This window comes from Pelophylax lessonae (assembly GCF_965119305.1).
Source record: "Pelophylax lessonae genome assembly, chromosome: 3".
Lineage (NCBI taxonomy): Eukaryota > Metazoa > Chordata > Amphibia > Anura > Ranidae > Pelophylax > Pelophylax lessonae.
In genome coordinates, this window is record NC_138770.1 from 221,330,767 (window position 1) to 221,353,979 (window position 23,213).

The 23,213-nt window shown below is 44.3% G+C and overlaps 1 protein-coding gene across 1 annotated transcript; it reads left to right on the forward strand.

Moving 5' to 3' along the window:
- Positions 1–284: 284 nt before the first annotated feature.
- On the forward strand, positions 285–22,160 carry LOC309548887 (phospholipid scramblase 2-like; the record flags this gene model as incomplete). Its single annotated transcript, XM_082248815.1, has 8 exons — positions 285–313; positions 1,366–1,476; positions 4,981–5,126; positions 6,269–6,311; positions 10,888–11,108; positions 11,658–11,819; positions 12,391–12,552; positions 22,128–22,160. The coding sequence occupies exons 1-8, from the start codon at positions 301–303 to the stop codon at positions 22,158–22,160; spliced, it is 891 nt and encodes a 296-aa protein (XP_082104941.1). The 5' UTR covers positions 285–300.
- Between the last annotated feature and the right edge of the window lie 1,053 nt (positions 22,161–23,213).

Sequence of the window (23,213 nt, forward strand, 5' to 3'; positions counted from 1 at the left end):
AGCCGATCACGTGGGAAACAGCCACACCCATTGGCTGTTTCCCCCCTGCCGGTGACGGGGGGGTGTCCCGGGGACACCCCGACACCGGCAGTGCAGGGCGGCGCGCACGCGATCGCGCGCCAGCCCTGCTTAAAGTGCCGCCGTCATATGACGGCGGCCCAGGATAATGGTCGCTCCTCTCCGCCGTCATATGACGGCGGGCGGGCGGCAAGCGGTTAAGTAATGTGTCTTACTGTATTAGCATATTTTTGTAATATTTGTGTTTTTTTTTTTTTTATAGGTTTGGCCATTTCTGACGACATGGAGATGAAAGGTAAGCTATTCCAACTTTTACTTTGAAATCCTAACCCAGGAGAATCTACTCCCATTTCCTTTTATCCACACCACTTCAGTTGGCATGATACACCTATCGCTGTTTGGTGTGCATTGCCAACTGAAGAATTTTCAGGGTCCTGCCCCTGATTCTTGGAAGCTAATAACCTTCTAGCAACTCTGGTTTTTAAACTCCACTCAAAGTAATTGTAAAGTTGTGTGTGGGTGTTTTTTTTTATTTTTCTTAACCACTTCCTGCAAACTGACGTACTTGTATGTTGACTTGAACTGATTGTACTGGGGTGATACCTGCAGCTAGAGGCATCGCCCCGGGGGTCAGCACACCCCAGCCTTTTGACTGGTCAGTGAAAGGGCTGTGGCACAACTATACTTGTATTCACCTTAGTTATAGGCCTGATTTGAAGTGTGAAGTAATAAGTGGTATCTGCCCTGTTAAATGTGGTGTGACAGCACTGTCTATGAAGTCACAGGGCAGGAATTTTATAACAATACTGAACTCCACCTCCCCTTTCCATGCTGTGGAGAGTAGGTTCTGTAGTTTAGAGGCAAACTAGGCAGAGCTAATAACCTTGTTAATAACTTGTCAAACCGATAGAATTGTTTATAATGGTTTACTTTCAAAGAGGGCATTGTTGGGCTTTACATACACTGATGTACTGAAATTGAGCAATGTCAGATTTATCCTGCTATGTGAATTTGGGTAACATTTTATAGGCCACCCTTCCTGAAAATGGTAGTAAACTGCGTACAGGAAAAGTCATTGCATGTATAGAGGGTTATTTTTAAAAATAGATTTTCTGGAAAATTACCACTTTTTTGTAACAAAACTGATCACATTATCTAGTAGAATTGCACAAGTAGGTTATTATGCAGGAAACCTTTTCGTTTACTACCACAAATCATATTGGTATTGTTGGAGATCTACTTTATTGCATTACTGAATTCTGTAACGTTTTGGATGTAATTTGTGTACTAGTACATGGTCGTAAAAATGGGTTTATAAATGTATATTTCTCCCCATACCTGGTTCAGATGGAAACCATCAGCCTGGAATGGGCCCAACTGCAGGATATCCTGTTCCACCGCAGGGATATTACCCTCCTCCAAATGGATATCAGCCGCCTCCATCAGGTGGCTACCAAGGTGGGTGTTGCTATATGTGGCTTTATTTGGGATAAAAAGGCTTAGGAAGGACATAATACGCTAGGAGAATATTCTTGGCCTGGCTTCCATAATTTAAAGAAGTATATTAGTGAGAGGAAATGGGTGTACGACATAGATGTTTTCATTAATTGATCTTTGTGTAGGAGAAGGGGGTGGAAATGCTATATTTAGGAGATTTGGGTCTTGGCAAGCTTGTAAGCGTTACAGATTTATTTGTTTTTTATTTGGGGAAATTCAGTTTAAGGTAGGTGAAATAATATAGCTTTCAGATGATCACCTGTGTTTCCAGTAGCAGGTCTTGCATCCTATACATTTTGTGCAGGGACCGGCAGAATTTTAATCCTTGTATGGGCAGGCTGGTTGTACTAATTGACTTCAGTACAACCACTCTGAGTGTTTATCAATCAGTGCTGCCGGCTATGGAGGGGGTGGGGTGGTGGTGCTGAATTCTCCCTGCTGTCAGAATGCAAAACTTGGCAGGAAGGATTCCTCCATCCACATTACTGCCACACCAACTTTTTTTTTTTCCCCAACTCTCTGGCTGAATGAAAGAAATGACTAATGTATGGGCTGATTTAGGAGCAGAGGCTGATTATGTTTTTAAGAATGAACAAACCACCATTCCTCTGTCGGGAGGGGTAGGGGTTCCTCTTGGTGGTGGCCGCTATGTGACCACCTCCCTTTTTTACCAGTGTAGCCCTGCCCCTTTAAGGACTTCCAGAACCCACTTTTTGGGTCCCCCTGAGTTACCAAGTACAGTTCTTTTAGTTCTCCTTCTTTGGCTCGTTTCAATAATCAGTCCAGGGGTATTTGGTGGTTTTGTGTTTATTTAAATAGGGGATAGGAGAAGGAGTAGTGGGATACTCCAAACTAACTATGCACAACCTACTAGGCTGTTAATTCCCAAATTCAAGAAGGAGTAGTGGGATACTCCTAACTATGCACAACCTACTAGGCTGTTAATTCCCAAATTCAAGAAGGAGTAGTGGGATACTCCTAACTATGCACAACCTACTAGGCTGTTAATTCCCAAATTCAATTGTAATTATCTTCAGGCCTCCTTGGCCTCTGGGTTCAACTTCTCTCATAGGGTCCTCCAGTCCTCAGGACAACCGCATGCCACTGCTACAGAGAAGGCAGCCAACCCATCCCCCCAGGACTCTGCTCTCCAGCCAAAGACCCTGCAGCACATGTGCTCTTGGCTTTTATACAGTATCCCAGAATGCACTGAGGCAACCTGCCCTCTGTCAATCACCAGGACTGTATCAAAGCCTATGTAGCCATTTGTCAGGTTTCCTCCCACTGTCCAACATGCATCCCTATTGTACCAGTGTGAAACTCTCTAGACACAATGAATCGCATATTAAGCACAATGAGCAGACCTTACTAACCGATTGAGAACAATCTAGATTTACCTGCAGACCTTCTGTTAAGCATACGAGGCTTAAAACTAAACTTTCTCACTAGCACAAACGTAGGAGGGTGCTACACCAGGATGCAATGCTCAAGCACGAGAGGCAAGATGGTAGGCCTAAACATTCATGTAAGGGAGTAGAAAAGGTCATTAACTCTTGTGTAACTTTTGTTGAACTAGGTTTAGGATTCAACACAAACGATGGATTTGAAATGATTTTCTAACTGTTCAGTCACTATGTTTTAGGGTTACCTAGGGCTGCCCCAAAACTGTCAGAATCAAAATAAGAAGACTATTTTTTTTTTTTTTTTTAGGCAGCTTTTAGTCTCCCTTTTATCTTTTTGAAGCTCTTTAGTTTGACATTAAAACTAAATATGCTGAGAACTCAGCAGCTGTAAATAAGTTGTTTTATGCACCTTTTTAGTGTTTCCTAGTCTTTTAATTACACAAGAATTACTGCCTAATAGCTTGAAGTGTATTATATGGTTTCCTTTGCCTAACTGAAGTAATTTCCTGCTTTAGCATGTTTTTAAAATACTGTCTGATGGTCATTACTGGAATAAGTAATCGAGCAACAACTTCTTTTTTTTTTTTTTTTTTTTTTCAGTGCATTATGAAATGGGAGTTGCTTCATGCTTGAATAGTAACATTATATATTGCATGTTTACAACAAATGCTTTTCTTCCATGACAGTACAATGTGAATTGATGACGTTGATTAGTAAATGTAGAGCACATTCCAAGACCAGATCTGTGGTTGTGAAACCATAATCTTATCTATTTGGACTGTGATACTGCTGTGCTTTTACAAGCTAATGACTTTAATAGACAAAAGGAAAAGCACTATAATTTGTAGCTAATCTTTTTTCCCTGGGAGTAGGTCTTGTAATGGATACATGCAGCATTACCATTAGGTTATGCTTTCATGGGAAGAGCAAATCTAAAAGACCCTTTCACCACAGATTTCCTCTCCCACCTAATAAAGAGTGAAGACCAAGCAGATGTAGTATTGGAAATGCTTTTGGTGGGTAAATGGGAGGCTGATGAAATGAAAGATGACGTCTGTGTAATATGGACAGATGCGAATGGATAAATGGATTAACCATTTAACATCCGTTTTCATCCTTTTTCGTCAACCTACCCAATTCGCTTTTTTTTTTTTTTTTCTTTCTTTGGAAAAAAAAAAAAAGCGGAGTTAGTTGCTTTGCTTTGATCTGCACAGTGATCAATTGATGCTAGTCATTTGACAGTTTGGACAAAAGCAAATGTGACAGTTGGCAATCCTGGCTCCCCCCCCCCCCTGTTTTTTTATTTTTTTTTTTTTTTAATTTGAAGGGTTTAAATCTGCTTTATGATTTACTGCTGTTCAAGGGGTTCTGGGTTTCAGCAAAATGGTAGCTTCTGGCAAGAAGAAACGGGAGCAATGCTAGAGGCAATTTTATAGCCCACACTAATTTTGGTAGCATAATTAATCGTGGCATGTATGTTCCTCGCTAAAGAACATCATTTTTATTAAGTTATGTGTAAAGTTCTGCTTTTAAAGCGGAGCTCTGCCTGGGGAAGATCTGTCACCAGCTACAGATGCTGTAGTTGCTGACTTTTAAGGACACTTGTCTGTCCAGGGATCCCATGATTTGTTTATCGGCTTTGGGTGCAGGCATTGGCAGTAAGGGAAACCGGCAGTGAAGCCTTCAGGGTTTACAGCTGCTTTCCTACTGTGCATGTGTGTTGCGCTGCACTTTTTGAATGATCCTTCCGTCTCCTGAGACAAACGGGTCCCAGAAGGCAACAGGGCGGGGTTAAGAAGAGGGGCTGGATATTTCCTAGATTGCCATGCGGCGACCTTACCCGGAAGTTGAGTGGGTACCTACCAAAACCTGTCAATTTTAGAATTGGTTTAAAAATAAAAAATCTAATGCAGAACTAGTGGCTAAAATTAAAACGAGTACAACATAACCAGTTGTACCATTTTTTTTTTTTTTGTTATGGGTTTAAAAACAAATCTAATATAACCAACAATCTTTATTTTGATATTATAGTGTCTGTAAGTGTAAACTTTAATTTCAACAGGCCCTCCAGGTCAACCGAACTATGGCCCATATGGAGGCCCTCCTGTACAAAATCAGCCAATGGGGCCAGGTGGCCCGTCCTCTGCATGGATGCCAGCACCTCCAGCAAACCCAAACTGCCCACCAGGGTTAGAATATTTAAGTATGGTAAGTGGTTCTATTTCCACATGTCCTAGTTGCACATGTCACTGTTCTTTATGGAAGAGTTTGTGCTTTGTCTTTGTGTAACCATTTTCTTATACAATTTCCCCCCCCCCCCCCCCCTATATAAACGTTATAGTAACTGTAATAGTTTAAAGCAGGATGAATGGGATCATTCACATGTGTAACCTTCCATGGATACATCTTGTTTAGGTGCTTAAGTCTACTGTATACTGAAAATCAAGCTCAATCAAGAAAACTGCCATGCATGTCCTAGTGCATGAGTTTTCATGGTCAGTGCTGTACTGCACTAGAATCTACAAACATTTAATATCCTTACCACTGAACATATGGTGTTTGTTAAATAAATTTCATTTTAATCACCCATTGATTCAGTAATTGTTACACATTTCCACAAAATGCTAAACCTATTGCTGTTCAAAGTTGTTGTATTTATCCTTTAGCGTTGCTATGCATGGCATTTGGATCACAAAGCATTCAGACAGCAGTAAAGGAAACCAAGGTCCTCTCAATTAACGTGCAGACCCCCCCCTCCTTCTTCTTCTTTTTTTTTTTTTTTTTTTTATTTTTTTATTTTTTTTTTTTTTTTTATAAACCTAGCTAGACACCCACATAATGGCCTGTTTTTTGATTTGTAAATGGGAAGCTTTTGTTTACACAGGTTTCCTGTACCAGACCAACCAAAAAATCCTCTCCTCTGATCTGTGCATTATGGTGCACCACAGTATATGTGTAATCGGGTGCTGTTGGCAAGGCACCACAACACACATTGTATGTTGCCTTGCATTATTGTAACAAGTCAAGTGTTGTGATTGAGCACTATTAATGAAATTATTTTGTACCTTTTGTGTGTAGAATTCCACTCCTGTTGTCTCAAGGCCTGGAAGTTGGAAGTATTCCCTTAGACCACAACAAAAACTGACCTGTTCTAACCATTCCCCACTCTACCCAAAAATAACGTTTTTACTGAAGAGCCAGTTGACCAAATGCAATTCTTCAAATAACCTATGAGATTTGGAATATAGTAAGGGCTCAAAGTTTGTCATTGCAATCCTTGATGCTTACAAATTTTAGGTTTATAAATCCATTTTGCCCTGTAAAGTTGTAATGAAAATATTTTGTTGCAGATAGATCAACTACTTGTCCATCAGCAAGTGGAGCTACTGGAAGGTATGCTATGTTAACTTTATTGGGTTAATACTAGTTTGAGCAAACTGTTAAACCCTGAGAGTTCCAACCTGTACCGCTCTTGCGAACGTTTAGGCTGGGTTCACACTGATGGGACATGGATGTGGGTTTGCCTGCATCCTATTTGCATGAAAAGAGTGTGAGTGCCCACATGGAAGAAAAATATATTTTAAAAAAACATTTTTTATTTTTCCCAAATATATTGGAAATATATTTGAAATGCTACAATTTTGGCCATATTCAATATATTTCCAATATATTTAGGGAGAAAAAAAAAAATATTGGAAATATATTTTTCTTCCATATGGGGCTCTCAATGGAGCCGGTTCACACAGGTCTGGGGCAGCCACAATCCACATTGGAAAAGCATCTTGTGTGAATTCAGCCAAAAATATGGATCTGATTCGTAGCTGAAATGAATAACCGGGACGCACTGGACCCCCCTGCTGGGACCCGCAGCTAGTGTGAACCCAGCCTCAAGTGTTGACTTGGCAGTATTTAGCCATTAAGTAAATTGGAGAGGATGAAATATGAAATTCCAGCTATCAGGACTGTTGCGAAAAACAGTAAAGGCAGATAGGAGGCCTGGTTTTAATTGGTTTTCTCTGAACTGCAGGAGCAAGAAAATTTGGGAGTGTTTAAGTGTTCTGGTTGTTGGGGCCTTAAGACACACTGTGTAAGAGAAACTGGAGACCATAACACACACTGCATAGTGTGTGTGTATACGCACGCGCGTGCATATATGGAAAAACACACCCTCACCGACTGCTTATCATACACCTTGCTAGTACTGGGTTGGACAGGGGAGGGGGGCTTTGCCACAAAGAATTAAGGCAGTTCTGAAGGCAAAAGATTCAACAAGGTGTTGGAAGCATTCCCCCGAGATCTTGGTTCATGTGGACATGAAAGCATCACGCAGTTGCTGAAGATTTGTCGACCCTACATCCATGTGAAGCTCCTGTTCCACTACTCCCCAAAGGAGCTCTATTGGACTGAGATCTGGTGACAGTGGAGTACAGTGAACTCATTGTCATGTTCAAGAAACCAGTTTAAGGTTGATTTGATCTCTTGTGACATGGTGCATTATTCTGCTGGAAGCAGCCATCAGGAAATAGGGACACTGTAGTCCTAAAGGGATGGACCTGGTCAGCAACAATACTCGGGTATGCCATGGGGTCTTAAATGATGCTCAGTTGGCAGTAAGGGGCCCAAAGTGTCCCAAGAAAATATTCCCCCCCCCCCCCCCAACTATCACATCACCACCAGCCTGAACCATTGATACAAGGCAGGATGGATCTATGCTTTCATGTTTACACCAAATTCTGACCCTACCACCTGAATTTCGCAGCTGAAATTGGGACTCCTCATACCAGGCATCGTTTTTCCAATCTTCTATTGTCCAATTTTGTTGAGCCTGTGCGATTGTAGCCTCGGTTTCCTTTTCTTAGCTGACAGGAGTGGCATCCTGTGTTTGTCTGTTGTAGTCCATCTTCTTCAAGGTTTGATTTGTTGTGCATTGAGAAGGTATACCTTGGTTGTAGTAACGAGTGGTTATTTGAGTTACTGGAACCTTTCTGCCATCTGGAACTAGTCATTTTCGTCCACACAACTGCTGCTCACTGGATAGCTTTTCTCCTTTTGTCTGATGATGATGATGATGATGATGATGATGATGATGATGATGATGATGATGATGATGATAAAAAAAAAAAAAAAAAATTCTCTGTAAAACCTAGATGGTTGTGCGTGAAAATCCCAGTAGATCAGCAGTTTTTGAAATACTCAGACCAGCCTGTCTGGTGCCAACAACCATACCATGTTCATGCCACTCTTATCACTTCTGGGGGTAGCTTTCCTGTCTGACCACAGAACCTAGGAGCGAACTGACAGCAGTGGCACTAGAAAGAGAAACTGACATGTTTCTCCATCTCTCTGACCCCGAAGACCGGAAGCTAAGGGATTTAGTCACTTCCGGTTTGGGCTCTGTTAACCTGGCCATTAGTGGCCAGGAAAGCAACTGATGGATCAGTCTGATCGGCTGCATAAAGCCTGATCTCTCCATAAAGAGGACCTGTCACGGCCCATGCTGTCAGAAGAGCTGCTGTTCATCCCTTGCGATAGCAATAATGTGAATACAAAAAATTTAGTTGTGTGTTTATCTAATAAAAAAAAAAAAAGTGTCCTTAGTGCGAACATAGTTACAAAGTTAGTCTGGTTGAGAAAAGACAAGTCCATCTAGTTCAAACAATAAAATAAAAGGGGGGAAAAAATATATACAATCCTATATACACACAGTTGATCCAAACCCAGCAAAGCATGCTAATTTGCTCCAGCAAGGGAAAAATATCCTTCCTGATTTCCCCCCCCCCAAAAGAGGCAATCTAATATTCCCTGGATAAACTGTACCTATAAATGTTATCCAGTTACATTGTATACATTTAGGAAGGAATCCAGGCCTTTTTTAAAGAAATCTACTGAGCTGGTCAGACTCTACTCCTGAGGAGTCTATTCCACATTTTCACAGCTCTTTCTGTGAAGAAACCTTTCCATATTTGGAGCTTAAATCTTTTTTTTTTTTTTTTTTTTCCTCCAAACAGTGATCCTTGTCCTGTGGTGATCTTAAAGTGAATAACTCGCCACCAAGGTTACTATATGGACCACTTTATATTTATACTGTATGTGTAGAATGTTTGGGGGTTCCAAGTAATTATCTAGCAAAAACATGTAGATCTTTTACATGTATGTAAAAAGTGTATAGAAGTGGTGTTGACACCTGTTGGGAACAGCTATCCATGAAGGGAATTCCCTCACTTTGGGAGCCTCTAACATCCTGATGCATCTCTGGGACAGGAAGAGAAGGGATAGTTGCATAAGACAAAAAGTGACTCCAGCACTAAAGTGTTTTGGCTATACATACACTTTAAAGCGGAGTTCCACCCTGGATTTTTATTTTTTTTTTTTTTTTTTTAATACCCCCGGTACAGTCAGGGCTAGTGCATTCCACAATGGCTAGCCTCTGATCTGTCCCGGGTTGCACTTACCTGTTAGGACAAATACTTACCTTGCAAACGTCTTGTCCAGCGCTGCCATCTCAGATGTGGGCAGCTTGAAGCCAGCACGTCTTCTTCCGCCTTCTTTGGTCCCACGATGCTCTGCGCCGGCCCCGACGTCAGTTCCGGGTCGCGCGCGTCATCCCTCCACAGCTTCTGGGCATGCCCAGAAGCTGTTTAGAAGGGGATGACGCGCACGACCCGGAACTGACGTCGGGGCCGGTGCAGGCGCAATGATTCCTGGGAGCTATGACGTCCAGCTCCCAGGAATCATTGCAGAGCCAGGAAGTGACGACGGGCCGAGGAAGGAGGAAGAAGGAAGTAAGGTAAGTATATTTTCTTCGCTACGAGGTAAGTAAAAAAAAAAAATATGCGATTATCCATTTCTTTTTCAGGTGACCCGGAGCGAGAAGATGGAGGTAAGTATAAAAATAGGGTGGAACTCCACTTTAAGAAATTAATATATCCTAAATATAACCTTTTGTGTTACATTGACAAGCTTTTCTCTACTTCTTGTTCCAAAGTCTCAGCAGAAAGTGAGGTGAAATCCTTTTCGACAATTGCCACCAGAACATGTTGCCATTGAAAGATTTCCCTTTGCCCAAGTTCTGGTGATGGCTGTAAAATGTTTTGGTTTCCCACTCCTTTCTGTCCCAGTGACATTGGTCACCAGAAATGATTAAGAGCATGAATCTGTCCAGCCAAGGATGTAGCCCCAAGGATTTAAACTAGGGATCGACCACTAAAATTTCGGCCCTGCCGATAATCAATGTCATTCTGCCTTCTTAGGCTGCCTCCCTTGCCTTGGACAGCCTTGTCTGGTGTCGGGAGTGTATCAAAGCCATATACACGCCCACAGGCCCTGTGCCAGCCATTAAACCAAAATTACCATGTTCAGGACCAGATTTGTGTCAAAAAATCTTATTTTTCAAAACTTTAAATTTACAAAATATCGGCCGATGCATTGTGACCAAAATATTGGTATCGGTACTGAAAAAACCATATCGGTCTATCCCTAATTTAAACCCTTCCCATGTTGGGTTTTGTCTAGAGATGCACATCAAAATACAGCATCTCTCTTGTGGCTGAGGGCAGGCTGTTATGTAATGGAGTACTGCCTTTGCAATGCTGAGTAGAGTCCCATCCATTCTACAATCTTTGAAATGTAAGGGCTCTTTTGCACCAGTTTGCATGCCAACCCTATGTGCTGGTATATATTGTGCATGGGCAGTGAGGGTTGGGGAGATGCATTGTTGTAATATATCACTGGTTTCTTTTTGTAAAGACTTGCTTATTTTGATGCATTTGACATGGTGGAAACGGGGCACATAAAAAACAATGCTTTCTGTGTGACCTTAGTGGGCTCAACAGATGTGTACAAGCAACGTCTTAGTTCAATTTTCTACCACAACACTTTTACTAGTTCATCTGATTTTTTTTTTTTTTTTTTTCTTCCCAGATATCGAACAACATTTTTTTTAAACCTTTGTTTTAAACCTTCTTTTCAGCTTTGATTGGCTATGAGTCGAACAACAAATATGAAATAAAGAACAGCATGGGCCAGAGAGTGTACTTTGCTGCTGAACAAAATGATTGTTGTACTCGGAATTTCTGTGGTCCTGCCCGGTCTTTTGTCATTACCATTGTTGATAACTCAGGGCGTGAAATAATCAGACTGTCCAGACCATACAGATGTTCTTCATGCTGTTTCCCTTGCTGTCTGCAGAAGGTAAGATAAATCGCATCAAATCATGTTTTTAGTTGTGTAGGGCTATGGTGTGACTTGCTCAATCCTTGACATGTGGCGGGCTCTAACACATTACTGCTATATATATATATATGTATGTGTATGTGTATATATGTGTGTGTGTGTTCGAGGTCATTGTTTACAGCAATTGGGAGTTGGTAGGATGGGCTAGCTCTCATCAGTAGAGGGTTAAAGATCACATCTGCAATTGAAGCTCCCAAATTTCTGTAACAATGGGTCCTCCTTAATTGTAATCTGCACTGGCTATGTATCCAAGTCCTTTTTTTACCTAGTTTGTCAATTGACTTATCTATAGTCATCACATAACTTTCCTGTCCCGTGTGTAGCTACTTTTTTTTACACAAGATTGTCACTTTGTTATTATCTGTGATGAATATTCCCCTTTTTTTTTTTTTTTTTACATTAAGATTTATCAAGACTGGCATTGTGCATGAGTTTGTTGTATTCAGTAAAAAAACTGTGATAGGTAGAGATTAATAATATTTTATTTATCTTTTAATACATATATAGTTACAAGTAGAAGCTCCTCCTGGAACAACAATTGGCTTTGTGAAACAGAACTGGCATCCCTGTTTACCGAAATTTACAATTCAAAATGAAAGGGAGGAAGATGTTTTGAAGATCCAAGGACCTTGTATACCATGTAGATGCTGCTCTGATGTGAACTTTGAGGTATGCATTTGTGTTGATTTGTGGGTAAAAATTGGCTTAAAGTGATCTTAAGGGTAAAATGTGGTGGGTTTTTTCATTTTCTGTACATACCTACTCTGTGCAATGGTCTTGCACAGAGAAGCCCTGGTCCCCCTCCGGCGCTCCTGGCTCCTCCTTCTTCTCTGAGTGCCACTTGCTATGGGAGCACTTGTGCGTGCTTGTTGCTGAGACACACATCTCCCTCACTGGCTGTGATTTGACAGCAGCGGGAGCTGGGGGGTGGGGGGCTGCATACTGAAGTTGTTACCTTCATGCATAGAGTACATGAAGGTAAAAAAAAAATAAAACTTTAGGCCTTTTAGAACCACTTTAAGCTTGCCCATAGTAACAGCTTTCAGTTACTGTGATTTCATCCTTGAAAGATGAGGCCTGATTGGTTACTGTGGGTTATTGCACTTTTTTTTTTTTTTTTTTTTTTTTTTTGTATTTTGTGCTGCAAAAAGCATTTTGCTACAGGTGTTAATGTTCCATATATGTAATGCCATTTGTTTGAGAGCACTTGTCTGTATAATCTTTGATTTCTCCTCCTCAGTTGAAGTCCCTGGATGAAAGTTCTGTGGTTGGGAGGATTTCCAAGCAGTGGTCAGGATATGTAAAAGAAGTATTTACAGATGCTGACAACTTTGGAGTACAGTTCCCTATGGATCTTGATGTGAAAATGAAAGCTGTTGTTCTTGGTGCCTGTTTTCTCATTGTAAGTATCTTTTTTACAGTAACCATGATGTTAAACGAGGCTTGGGGCAGGGTTTCAAATAGGCTTTAATGTTACCATAGATTCCCTTGAACTATAGGGGCCAGAGCGTCTGTCAGTGGTGCAGCAGCTAAGCTACTTCAGCTACGAGACCAGGACGGGAGCCTGGCAGTCAGTTTCCTGATTTATAAAATCAGTCCCGCTTTCCCGGCCTGTTCACTGTGCGGGAAGGCCGGGACTTGGGATACTGCAGGGTGATGGCCTGAAGCAGCTTAAGCTACCCATTGGCTGAGGAGGTAGCAGACGGTGTAACCTACAGGCTGCACCTCCTCCCACTGCCTCCTCAGCCAATTAGTAAAGCGTGCTGTTCATCCTGTGGGATTCCTTTCAGTACAGATGCTGGATGGAACAGTGACTCTGATGCAGGGAAAATCTTGCAGACAAACTCCCGACCTGAACTGCAAGCAGGTGCGGAAGCAAAGGACAAGTAAACAGTGTTCTTCTCTCTTCATGCACTGTGTGTAGCTGGTGACTAAAGCCAGAAATTCCACAGGTCAGAAGTGTGACACAATCATCAGCTACAGCTGTGTGAAAAGAGAAACCGATTTCAGTTCTGTTTTATGTGCAAAAGAGCCAAGGAGGATATCTGTGCAGGGATGGGAGCTATGCGGAGTGCCCTGCCAGCGGTGACCCCTATCCTCTCGCCTGCCTGGGGGGGGGGCCCTGCCGTTGAAGCCCATCCCACTGCGAATAGTTTGAATGCACCCATTTTTTTTGTCACGGCGCAAGTTCCCTCACCTCCTTTTGGTCTCCCTCATTGTCAAGTTCCAAAGTTGAAAGGTATGATACAGTGTTCCAGCAGCAGGACGCAGACTCCCTATCACGCTCTCAGAACAAAATTTAATCGGGTTGAGCGCTCTACCATTCACAAGAAACCTTGTATTTCTTTTGTTCATTGATGGACACAGCTCCTGGTATTCATAACCATTGGGTTATACTGCCCCCCTACAAGAGTAGGACACAAGGCAGAAAAGTATTCTGGCTACAACCATGGGCAGTCCCAGGGGGGTTTACTCCCTCTCTGCTATAGCCACTCAGTTTTTTTTATTTTTTTCTGCCTAGTCAGGAACGAGGACCTAGTTCAATCCTTGGGCCTGGCAATTTTTTTTTTTTTCTCCTGGATTTTTCTTGAGAGCTCTACAATCAACTGCCGGACTTGGCGAAGGGCTGGATAATCTAGATCCATTAGTTACCCCAGTCTGGCCTGTGAGCGCGCGCAGACCTCAGCTCCGCGCTAGGTCAGCTGCGACATGGCTCCGCTGAACAGGGGCTGGCCTGCGAGTTAAACTCCTCGCGAGGTTGCATACGGCCGGGTCACCGCCTGAGTCGCAGCGTACGTTCTGGCCGACAGCCCCCCATGTCGATGGGAGAGGGATTCTGTCCAGAGCAGTGCCCGCCTGGTTCCTGGTATGGGGAGTAGCTATCCCCCCTGGAGGGTTTGGGCCCTCCTTGTGATGGTCGGACCCCCGGGTTCCCCTCCTACTCTATGGCACCCCCCTTGCTGAGTCCACCCCCCCCAATATGCTTGGGCTGTTTGGGTGGTCTGGCCACTGTTCCTGGGGTGGAGGCAGGGTGATTTTATCTGTGCGTGAGACCCTAAAGATGGAGGACGCAGCTGAAGCTGCAATGGAGGCACATGTACCCTTTGGCACTCACAAGCCATCCAGGGCAGCAAAGGTGTTTCCTTTCCCCGCCTACTTTCACAGAATTGACGCTAAAGAGTGAGGATGAGCAAAGCGTCGCCCATTGGGTTTCTAAGCGCTTTACTAGGCGTTGCCCCAATGAGGAGTCCCTTAAGTGGACTCTTCCACTGGTGGTGGACCCCCTGGTTTCCAGATTAATCAAAGCAACCATGATTTCAGTTAGTCCCCGGCCTTTAAGGATCTGACTGATCGGAAGGCAGAGGCTGTGGCCCACAATATGTAAACTCTGGCTGGTTCGGCAGTGAGACCGGTATTCACCACACCATTAGCCACAAGTGGGCTAAGTGCTTACCCCGTGACCTGGAGGGGGAACAGCTCCCCCCTGCCTCTGCCGAACTGGTGGACTAGCTGGTCAAGGGGCTGCAGTTTATGCTTCTTTGGATATGGCTCGGCTCGGTTTTGGCAGTGGTCCTTCGGCGTGTCTTTTGGCTCAAGTGCTGCGGATTAAACTTAAAAAGGCCTTGACTGACCGTCATTTCCAGGGATATCGCCTGTTTGGAGCTTCCCTGGATGACATTAAAGGTCTCACGGGGGGAAGAGTACCTTTCTTCCGCAGGCTACTAAGAGCAAGGAACCTCGTAGATGTGGGTCTTCTTTCTCTTTCTTTTTCTCTTTCGACTTGACCAGGCCTGGAAGCCTTTCAGGGCCTCTACAGGGGGATCCAAAAGAACCTGGCCTGGTAAGCCAAGATCAGGCTTCTCCTGACCTGTGGACAAGGCTCCTTCAGCGTGAAGGTGCTCTCTCGCCTGTATCGGTAGTGGGGGACATCTTTGCTGGTTTCTGGTTCCATGGACATCCCTGGTGCAAGTGGGTCCGCAAAGTCATTCGGTCTGGCTACAAGATGGTTTTGCTCTTGTCTCTGGGCAAGGTTTTTTCCTCCCAACTTGCACCTGCCCCCAGACTGCTTGCAGGGCTTGTTTGGGGTGGTACAAGACCTGTTCCTTCAAGGGGTGATTGTCCCGATTCCGACTTTGGAAAGTTTTCAGGGTTTTTACTCAGACCTGTTCAGTCTCCAGGAAGTAAGGCAAAGTGCGTCCAATTCTGGACCTCAAGGAGCTCAACTGCTTTGTGCGGGTACAGAAGTTCAGAATGGAATCCATTCGAACAGTGGTGGCATCCCTGTGTCAGGGAGATTTCCTCACCTCTAGCGATATCAAGGATGCCTACCTTCACATTCTAATATGTGCCAGTCACCAGTGTTTTTCTCCGCTTTGCTGTGGGAGAGAAGCATTGTCAGTTTGTGGTGTTACCCTTTTGTCGCCTCTGGTCTTCACAAAAGTGTTAGCCCCAGGGCTAGTTTTGCTATGCCAATGGGGGATTGCAGTACTGGGCTACTTGGGACTGTCTCCCTCTGCTCTGGTGGAAAACCTGGAGATCCCAATACAAATTCTAGGAGTTCAGCTGGGTTCTGAATTTTCAGAAGTCTGATCTAGCTCTGTCCATGAATCTGGACTATCTGGGCCTGACCCTGGATTCAGCCTTAGCCAGGGTGCTCCTTCCTCCTAGACAAACTCCAGAAATTTCAGGCTGCAATGCACCTCCTGCTGTCCAACAGATTGTCGTATCACTGGACTTGCATGCGGTTGCTGAGTCTGATGGTGTCTACCTTTTTTGAAGCGGTTAAGTTTGCATAGTTCCATACGAGGTCCCTGCAAAGGGAGATTCCGACCAAATGAGACAAGACTCCTCAGTCTCTGGACAATCAAATCTAGCGGAGTCGGGGGAACGAGGGAGTCTGATGTGGTGGTTTCATTCTCCAGCGCTTCGGCTGAGGAAATCCTTCCTCCCCTTGTTGGCCAGTGGTCACCACGGATGCAAGCCTGTCTGGCTGGGGAGGTGTCCTCAGCAAGCATTCTGCTCAGGGGATCTGGGTGCTGGAAGAGTCCAGACTACTGATCAATGTCTTGGAACTCCAAGCGACCAGACTGTGTCTGGATCATTGGACGGATCATCTTTAGGGTTGTCCAGTGCGCATTCAGCCGAACAATGCCTCGGGCATGGCTTATGTCCTGGTGGCTCTGGAGGTAGCCGGCCTTCTAAGATGGGTAGAACGGTTCATTCCAGCCCTGTCTGCCGTACACATTCCTGGGGTGGAAAATTGGCAGGTGGATTACCTCAGTTGGCAGGCTTTGGACCAGGGGGAGTAGTCCCTTCATCCGAAGGGGTTTCATCAGCTGTGTCTCTGGTGGGGCACCCCCAAGGTGGATCTGTTGGCGTCTCTGCTCAACCGAAAGATGCAGAGGTTTGTGGCTCGATCAAGGGATCCTCTGGCGGACGCCACAGATGCGCTGGTGGACCAGTGGGGTCATTATCGGCTGATTACGCCTCTCAAGCTTCCACCAAGACTTCTAGGCAGGATTGAGGCCGAAGGGATTCTGGTTAGCTTAGTGGCTCCGGGCTGGCCTCGTTAGGCTTGCTACGTCAATCTGGTGTGGCTGGTTGCCGACATTCCTTGGAAGCTTCCTCTTGGGGAGGATCTGCTATCCCAAGGACTGATATTCCATCCAGCTTTACAGTTGCTGGCTTTGACGGCTTGGCTGTTTGAATGCCAGGTGCTGAAGGATATGTGTTTTTCCTAAATCGGGGATTCCTACACTGTTAAACGCCAGGCAGTTAACTTGTATGAAGATCTACCATCGTAGTGGAAGACTTTCATTGCGTGGTGAGTCACTTGGCGTTCATCCTCTCTCCTTAGCTCGGATCTTAACCTTCCTTCAACAGGAGATTGAAACGGAAGTTGGACTGGAGTACAATCAAGGGCCAGGTTTCGGCTTTGGCAGTCTTCTTCCAAGGACCTTTGGCCACACACTTACTGGTGCGTACCTTTTTCTTCAGGGTGTCCGACATTTGGTCCCTCCAGTGCGGGCTCCATTGCTTCCTTGGGATCTCAATTTGGTGCTTTCAGCCCGACAGAAGCCTCCCTTTTTGAAAATATTCCCCTACTTGCGCTGTCCCAGAAGGTGGCTTTTTTTGGTGGCCATCACCTCTGCGGGCAGGGTGTCGGAACTGGAGGTGTTATTCTGACCACCTTCTCTATTGATTCGCAGGAACAAGGTGGTTCTTTGCCCCTGTCTGTTCCTTCCAAAGGTTGTCTCTGATTTTTCATTTGAATGACAACCTTGTGTTGCCTTCCCTGTGTCCCAGGCCTAAACATCCGAAGGAAATTGCATTGCATGCCTTGGATTTGCTCTGGGCAACTAGGGTGTACCTGGTAGCTACGGAGTCTTTCAGGAAGTCAGACACTTTGTGCTCATGGACGGACCTCAAAGGGTTATCTGCTTCCTCTGTGACCATTTCCAGATGGATCAGACAGATGGTGGTTCATTCCTATTCCATTAGGGGTCAGGTTCCTCTTGTCCCTGTCAGGGCGCACTCTACTTGGGTGCTTAGTGCGTCCTGGGCCTTCTGTCATCAGCTGTCAGTGGTGCAGGTTTGCAAGGAGGCCACCTGGTCGTTGGTGCAAAGTTTTATAAAAGTTTATATGTTGGCATCTGCAGATGCTTCCTTTGGCAGCAAGGTTTTGCAGGCTACTGTTTAGAGTGTTTTTTTTTCAGGTGGGCTTCAGTTTGTTTGAGCTCCTGTTCCCTGGTTGGCTAATGTTTAGCCTTGGGAATTTTTTGGTTGTTCCCACCCCTCCATGTTAACACTGCTTTGGGACGTCCCAATGGTTATGAATACCAGGCGCTATGTCTGTCGATGAACGAAAGAGAATGGGATTTTTGACTTGGCGTAAAATCTTTCTCTGATGTTTATGATGGACACAGCAACCCACCCCTCAGTTTTGTTATAAGCAAGTGTCAGGAGAATAACTCCAGAGGGGTGGGTTGCTGTGTCCATCATTCTGGCTACACTCATGGGCAGTCCAAGGGTGTATACTCCCTCTGCTAAAGCCACTCGGTTTTGTTTCAAGCAGTGTCGGGAGAATAACTCCAGAGTGGCTTTAGCAGAGGGATTATACCCCCTTGGACTGCCCGTTAGTGTAGCCAGAACTTTATTTTCTGCCTAGTGTCCCACTCCTGTAGGGGGGGGGGGGCAGTATAACACAATGGTTATGAATACCAGGAGCTGTGTCTGTCAAACATCAAAGAAATGGATTTTACCGTAAGTCAAAAATCCCATTTATCAACTAATATGAAGCTTCCTCTAAGGTGGGAGGATAATGTCACAATCTCCCCCTGCTGCTAGAACACAGCGCTGTATCCTGTATGTAGTTGATTCTATATACAGTTTACTCTCTGGCAGCAAGCACATCTGTTAAGGAAATCATTAATTTGTGCTACCCAAAATTTTCACATCGTCTTTTGCCCTGCTGATTCTTGTCCTTTGGGTACCCAAGCCTGAACCCAAATCCGGGGGAAAAAAATGGATCTACCACCCTGTTGAACCAGTGCCCTTTTTATACAACCTCCACTACTTGTGTTGACAATTTTAGTAATGACTCATGATGACATGCAGGATATTCATGTCCTTTTGTTTAAGGCACTGAGGTAGTTCTAACTGTTGTTGTGTTTTTTTTTTTTTCTCTATTCACTGGCTGCGTGCTCGGTTAATGGCTATCTAGGTCTTAAGAAAAGGGTTAGAATAATGGTCCTGAAGCCTAAACCTTTAAAAAACATAACTGCTGTGGTGGTTCTCCTATTAGTTTTTTTCTTTGCTGTCAGGGAAGCTGAAGATTTATCACTCTAAACACAAAATACAACTTTGCAGACTTGGCATGTCAAAGGTCCTTTGTGTTAGTGATTTTATTTGATTACTAATTCTGCTTGGTATTTATGTAATGGCTTTATTGGGGGGGGGGGGGGGGGGGGCTGTTTTTTCCTCCATAATGGATTGCCCTGACCCTACTACATTACATTAAGCGAATGGAGACGCAGAAAGGGGGTGGGTTGTATTGGTTGCCAGACAGCCTTCAAAGGTTGCTGGGATATGGCTGTCCAGTTTAACTTCTATTATAAAAAATTGCCACTCAAAACCTTTTATCAGATGTCTGCTGTACATGGCGTTGCACAGGTTTAAACCTGGTTTTGGATAAAACTGCCAACTTTCCAGTTGATTGTCAAACAATAGCCCATATAAAGGGAGGACAAGTGTTCTGTAGGCCTAACCTACTTCCTGTCCTAGGTTAACACTCATACAGTGAGAGAATGTTGTCACTCTAGGACAAGAAATGTGCTACTGGCAGGATCACCTGCTGTAAATACTGAAAAATAAGAACTAATGCAGCTGTCACATCTAAAGGCAGGCGGTACATTATGCAATTTCCTTATCTTCAACCAGAAGTTTTTCATTTGCACAGTAAATGTTTGCGGGAGTTCCTTCTGCTGGCAGTATAAAAATGCTGTAGTTGGTACACAGAATAGTGTTTAGAAATGTTTACTCATGTACAGCATACATGGCTTTTTGTTGCTGGGATACAGGCGGCTTCTTAAGGATGTTGGCCACCCAGCATCTGTCTGCTGCTAGGACACAGGCCGCTTCAAAAGAGTGCTTTTGAACTGTATACACAAATGTACATATAGATAACATGCTTGAGCTTGAGGTCGAGAGGACCTCAAGCACAAAATTGTTTTGGATCGAAGTGTACGGCAAGTTTACTGATTTTATGCACGGTTCCATACTATACAGCATTCTTCAGATTCATAAAAACACTGCATTTGCATCAGTTTGCATGAGCCCTGAGTATTTGGGAGTACTGTATGTTCTGTTCACCTCTGGGAATGTGGAAGACTTGGGATCAGTGGCGTAGCGTGGGTTGTCAGCACCCGGGGCAAGGCAAGTAATTTGCGCCCCCTACACAAACCTACTAGACCACTACACAGACCTACCCCCATACACTGACCGCCACATACACTGACACCTATACTGACCCCCCTACATTTCCACATACACTGACCACCCCTACACTGATCCCCCCCCCCCCCCATAGACTGACACCTATGCTGACCCCCCTACACTGACACACCCTCCTCTACACTGACCCCCCCATACACTGACACCTACACTGACCCCCCCCGTACACTGACAGCTACACTGACACCTATACTGACCCCCTTACATTCCCACATACACTGACCCCCCCCCATACACTGACTCCCCCCCCCCCCCTACATTTCCACATACACTGACCCCCCACTACACTGACCCCTACACTAATAGCTATACTGACCCCTATACTGACCCCCCTACACTGACCCCTATACTGACCCCCCTACATTTCCACCTACACTGACACCTATGCTGACCCCCCTACACTGACACACCCTCCTCTACACTGACCCCCCCCCCCATACACTGACACCTACACTGACCCCCCCCCCCCTCCCTCCCATGTCCACTTCCCCTACACTGACCCCCCTACGCTGACACCCCCCCCCCCCACTTCCCTGGGCCCTGGGGGCAGGCAAGACATCACTTACCTTGTTCTGTGCCAATACACTGGCGACTCGAGGAGGGGAGAAACGGCATGTCGGTGGCCGGCCGGACAGCAGGGGCAGACTCCGGAAGCGGTGCTGCACATGCACCGAGCCACAGACTGGCATCTTCATCCACGACCAGCCCCGCCCCCTGGCCGCATGAAACCTTCAGCGGTCCGCCGCTCTTCTTGCACAAAGCGGCGGCCACTGAGCCAAGAGGTGGAGTGCGGGCGGGTGCCGGGCAACTTCAGAATAAAGGGACACTTTGATCCCGCCGATTGCGGGCGTGGGATGCGCCCCCCTAAATGTTGCGCCCGGTGCCAGTGGCCCCCCCTGCACCCCCCCACGCTACGCCACTGCTTGGGATGATTTGATGTACAGGTACCATATGTTCCCAGGTGATTGGGGAAACAATAGTTGAGTACAGCACTTAAAAAACACTCCCATTATTCTGAAAGGGGTAAAGAAACATCACACAAACTGGGATTGTTGGCTGATGGCACAAATGGTTACATGGGTATTTTGCTTATAACATAGGTTTTAAGCCTGGTTGGTGGATTTTCCAGTTAGAAAAGTGTGGGTTAACTTTGGGAGTGTTTGAAGACCTATATATGTACTGTATACAAGATGTGGTCTGCTAAACATTAAGGCTGGTTTCACATATTTACGGCTGCAGTTTGCAGTCCAGTGTACTGTGCGTTTCTGTCACCGGTTCAGGAAAAAAAATTTCCCAGAAATTGCAACTAAACGGGACACAAACACACAGGACCCTTTTTCAAAACCGCATCCCAGCCACTCCGTGTGTGAGAGCCCAACTCCATTGAAAGCTGATCACACTCGCATGTTTTGCAAATTTAATGCGGTTAAAAACGCATCCAATTCACATATATTTGAACCCAGCCTTAAAGAAAATTTAAGTTCCAGGTTCTTGACAGGACTAATATTAAGAAAAAATTGTTTCTAACTGGGAATGGAGAATAGAAAATTGCATTTACCAGCCGTCTATAAAACCTGTGCTCGGTTACACCTTGCATTATGTAACTTTAGTGCCCCCTGCTGGTTAAATGTAGTCGAACATCTGTTGGTTTAAATCTAAAGCAAGGGCAATGTGATGACCAGAACCAGAACCAATCAACAGTCAGTACTCTTATCTGATCTAACCTGGTAAAAGGAAAACTTTAATGTTCCTTTTTCACATTAGAATTTTTTTCTGTTGCCCTAATTAATAGACTACTAACCCTGAATGCTTTGATAAACTAATCACTGATTGGTTTAATAGTATATGTGGTTACAACATATGCTCCAAAATTATTGGGCTGATTTTTTTTTTTTTTTGTTACTTAACTGTCTAAAAAGGTGTGGTGTTTTTATTTTTTATTTTTTTTTTTTTTCTCCTGTACAGGACTTCATGTTTTTTGAACACGGTGATAAATAAAACATGGGCAAAGGAACCTCAAGATCACCAAAAGAACCTTAAGATCACCAACATTCAAGAAGTCATCTTGTACCTCAAGATCTGAAAAAGCATCTTTTTTTTTTTTTTTTTTACCTAAATTTAATAAAATTAGTCTTGGGCATGAATGTGACGATGTCCATTTTTAACTACTTTTAGCAAAGTTTTTGCATTTTTAAATTCTTAGATTTTAATGAGAAGTTGCTGTTCAAAGGGCTGCAGTGACTTGTCAACCACATTGTAGTATATAGTTTATTTTTTGTTTTGATTTAATTATTTTCCTCTGAATGATTGATTGATTTTCTATTGCATTTATTAGGGCATTTTCATAGTATTACTATCATCTCTGTAACTGACATTGTATAGGGGACCTGGGATTTGATTTACTTGTTCATATATATTACTATTCTAGTGTAATGAATAATGAAATGAGTGATGTCTCCTTTTTATCACCAGATGAGTGTTATTTCTCATTCATTCATCGACACAGTGCTCCATAAATCATAACTACTGGGTTATAGTGCCTCCTCCAGGAGTAGGACTAGGCAGAAAAAAAAACACCTGGCTATGCCCATGGGTCATCCTCAGCTTGGTATTTAACCCCCCTCTCTGCTCTAGTTAATCCAGTTTTAATCTGTCCAGTCAGAAGTGAGGCTGAGATCTCCTGGCCCTAGCAATGTTTTTCTCCTTCCTTATGTTTAGCCTTGGGTTATTTTTTTCCCCACCCTTCATTTTCCTTCTGGCACTGCTTTTGAACGTCCCCCTAGTAGTGATTTACGGAGTGCTGTGTCAGTTGATGAACGAAGGAGAATGGGATTTTTATACTTGCTGTAAAATTCATTTCTCTGAATTCATCGATTCATCGACAGACACAGCACCCATTCTTCTATGAAGTTCTGGTACTTCTAATACTACTTGCTACTAAACTGATTGACTAGAGCAGAGAGGGGGGGGTTGTATACCAAGCTGAGGATGGCCCATGGGCATAGCCAGATCTTTTTAGTTCTACCTAGTCCTGCTCCCGGAGGAGGCCAT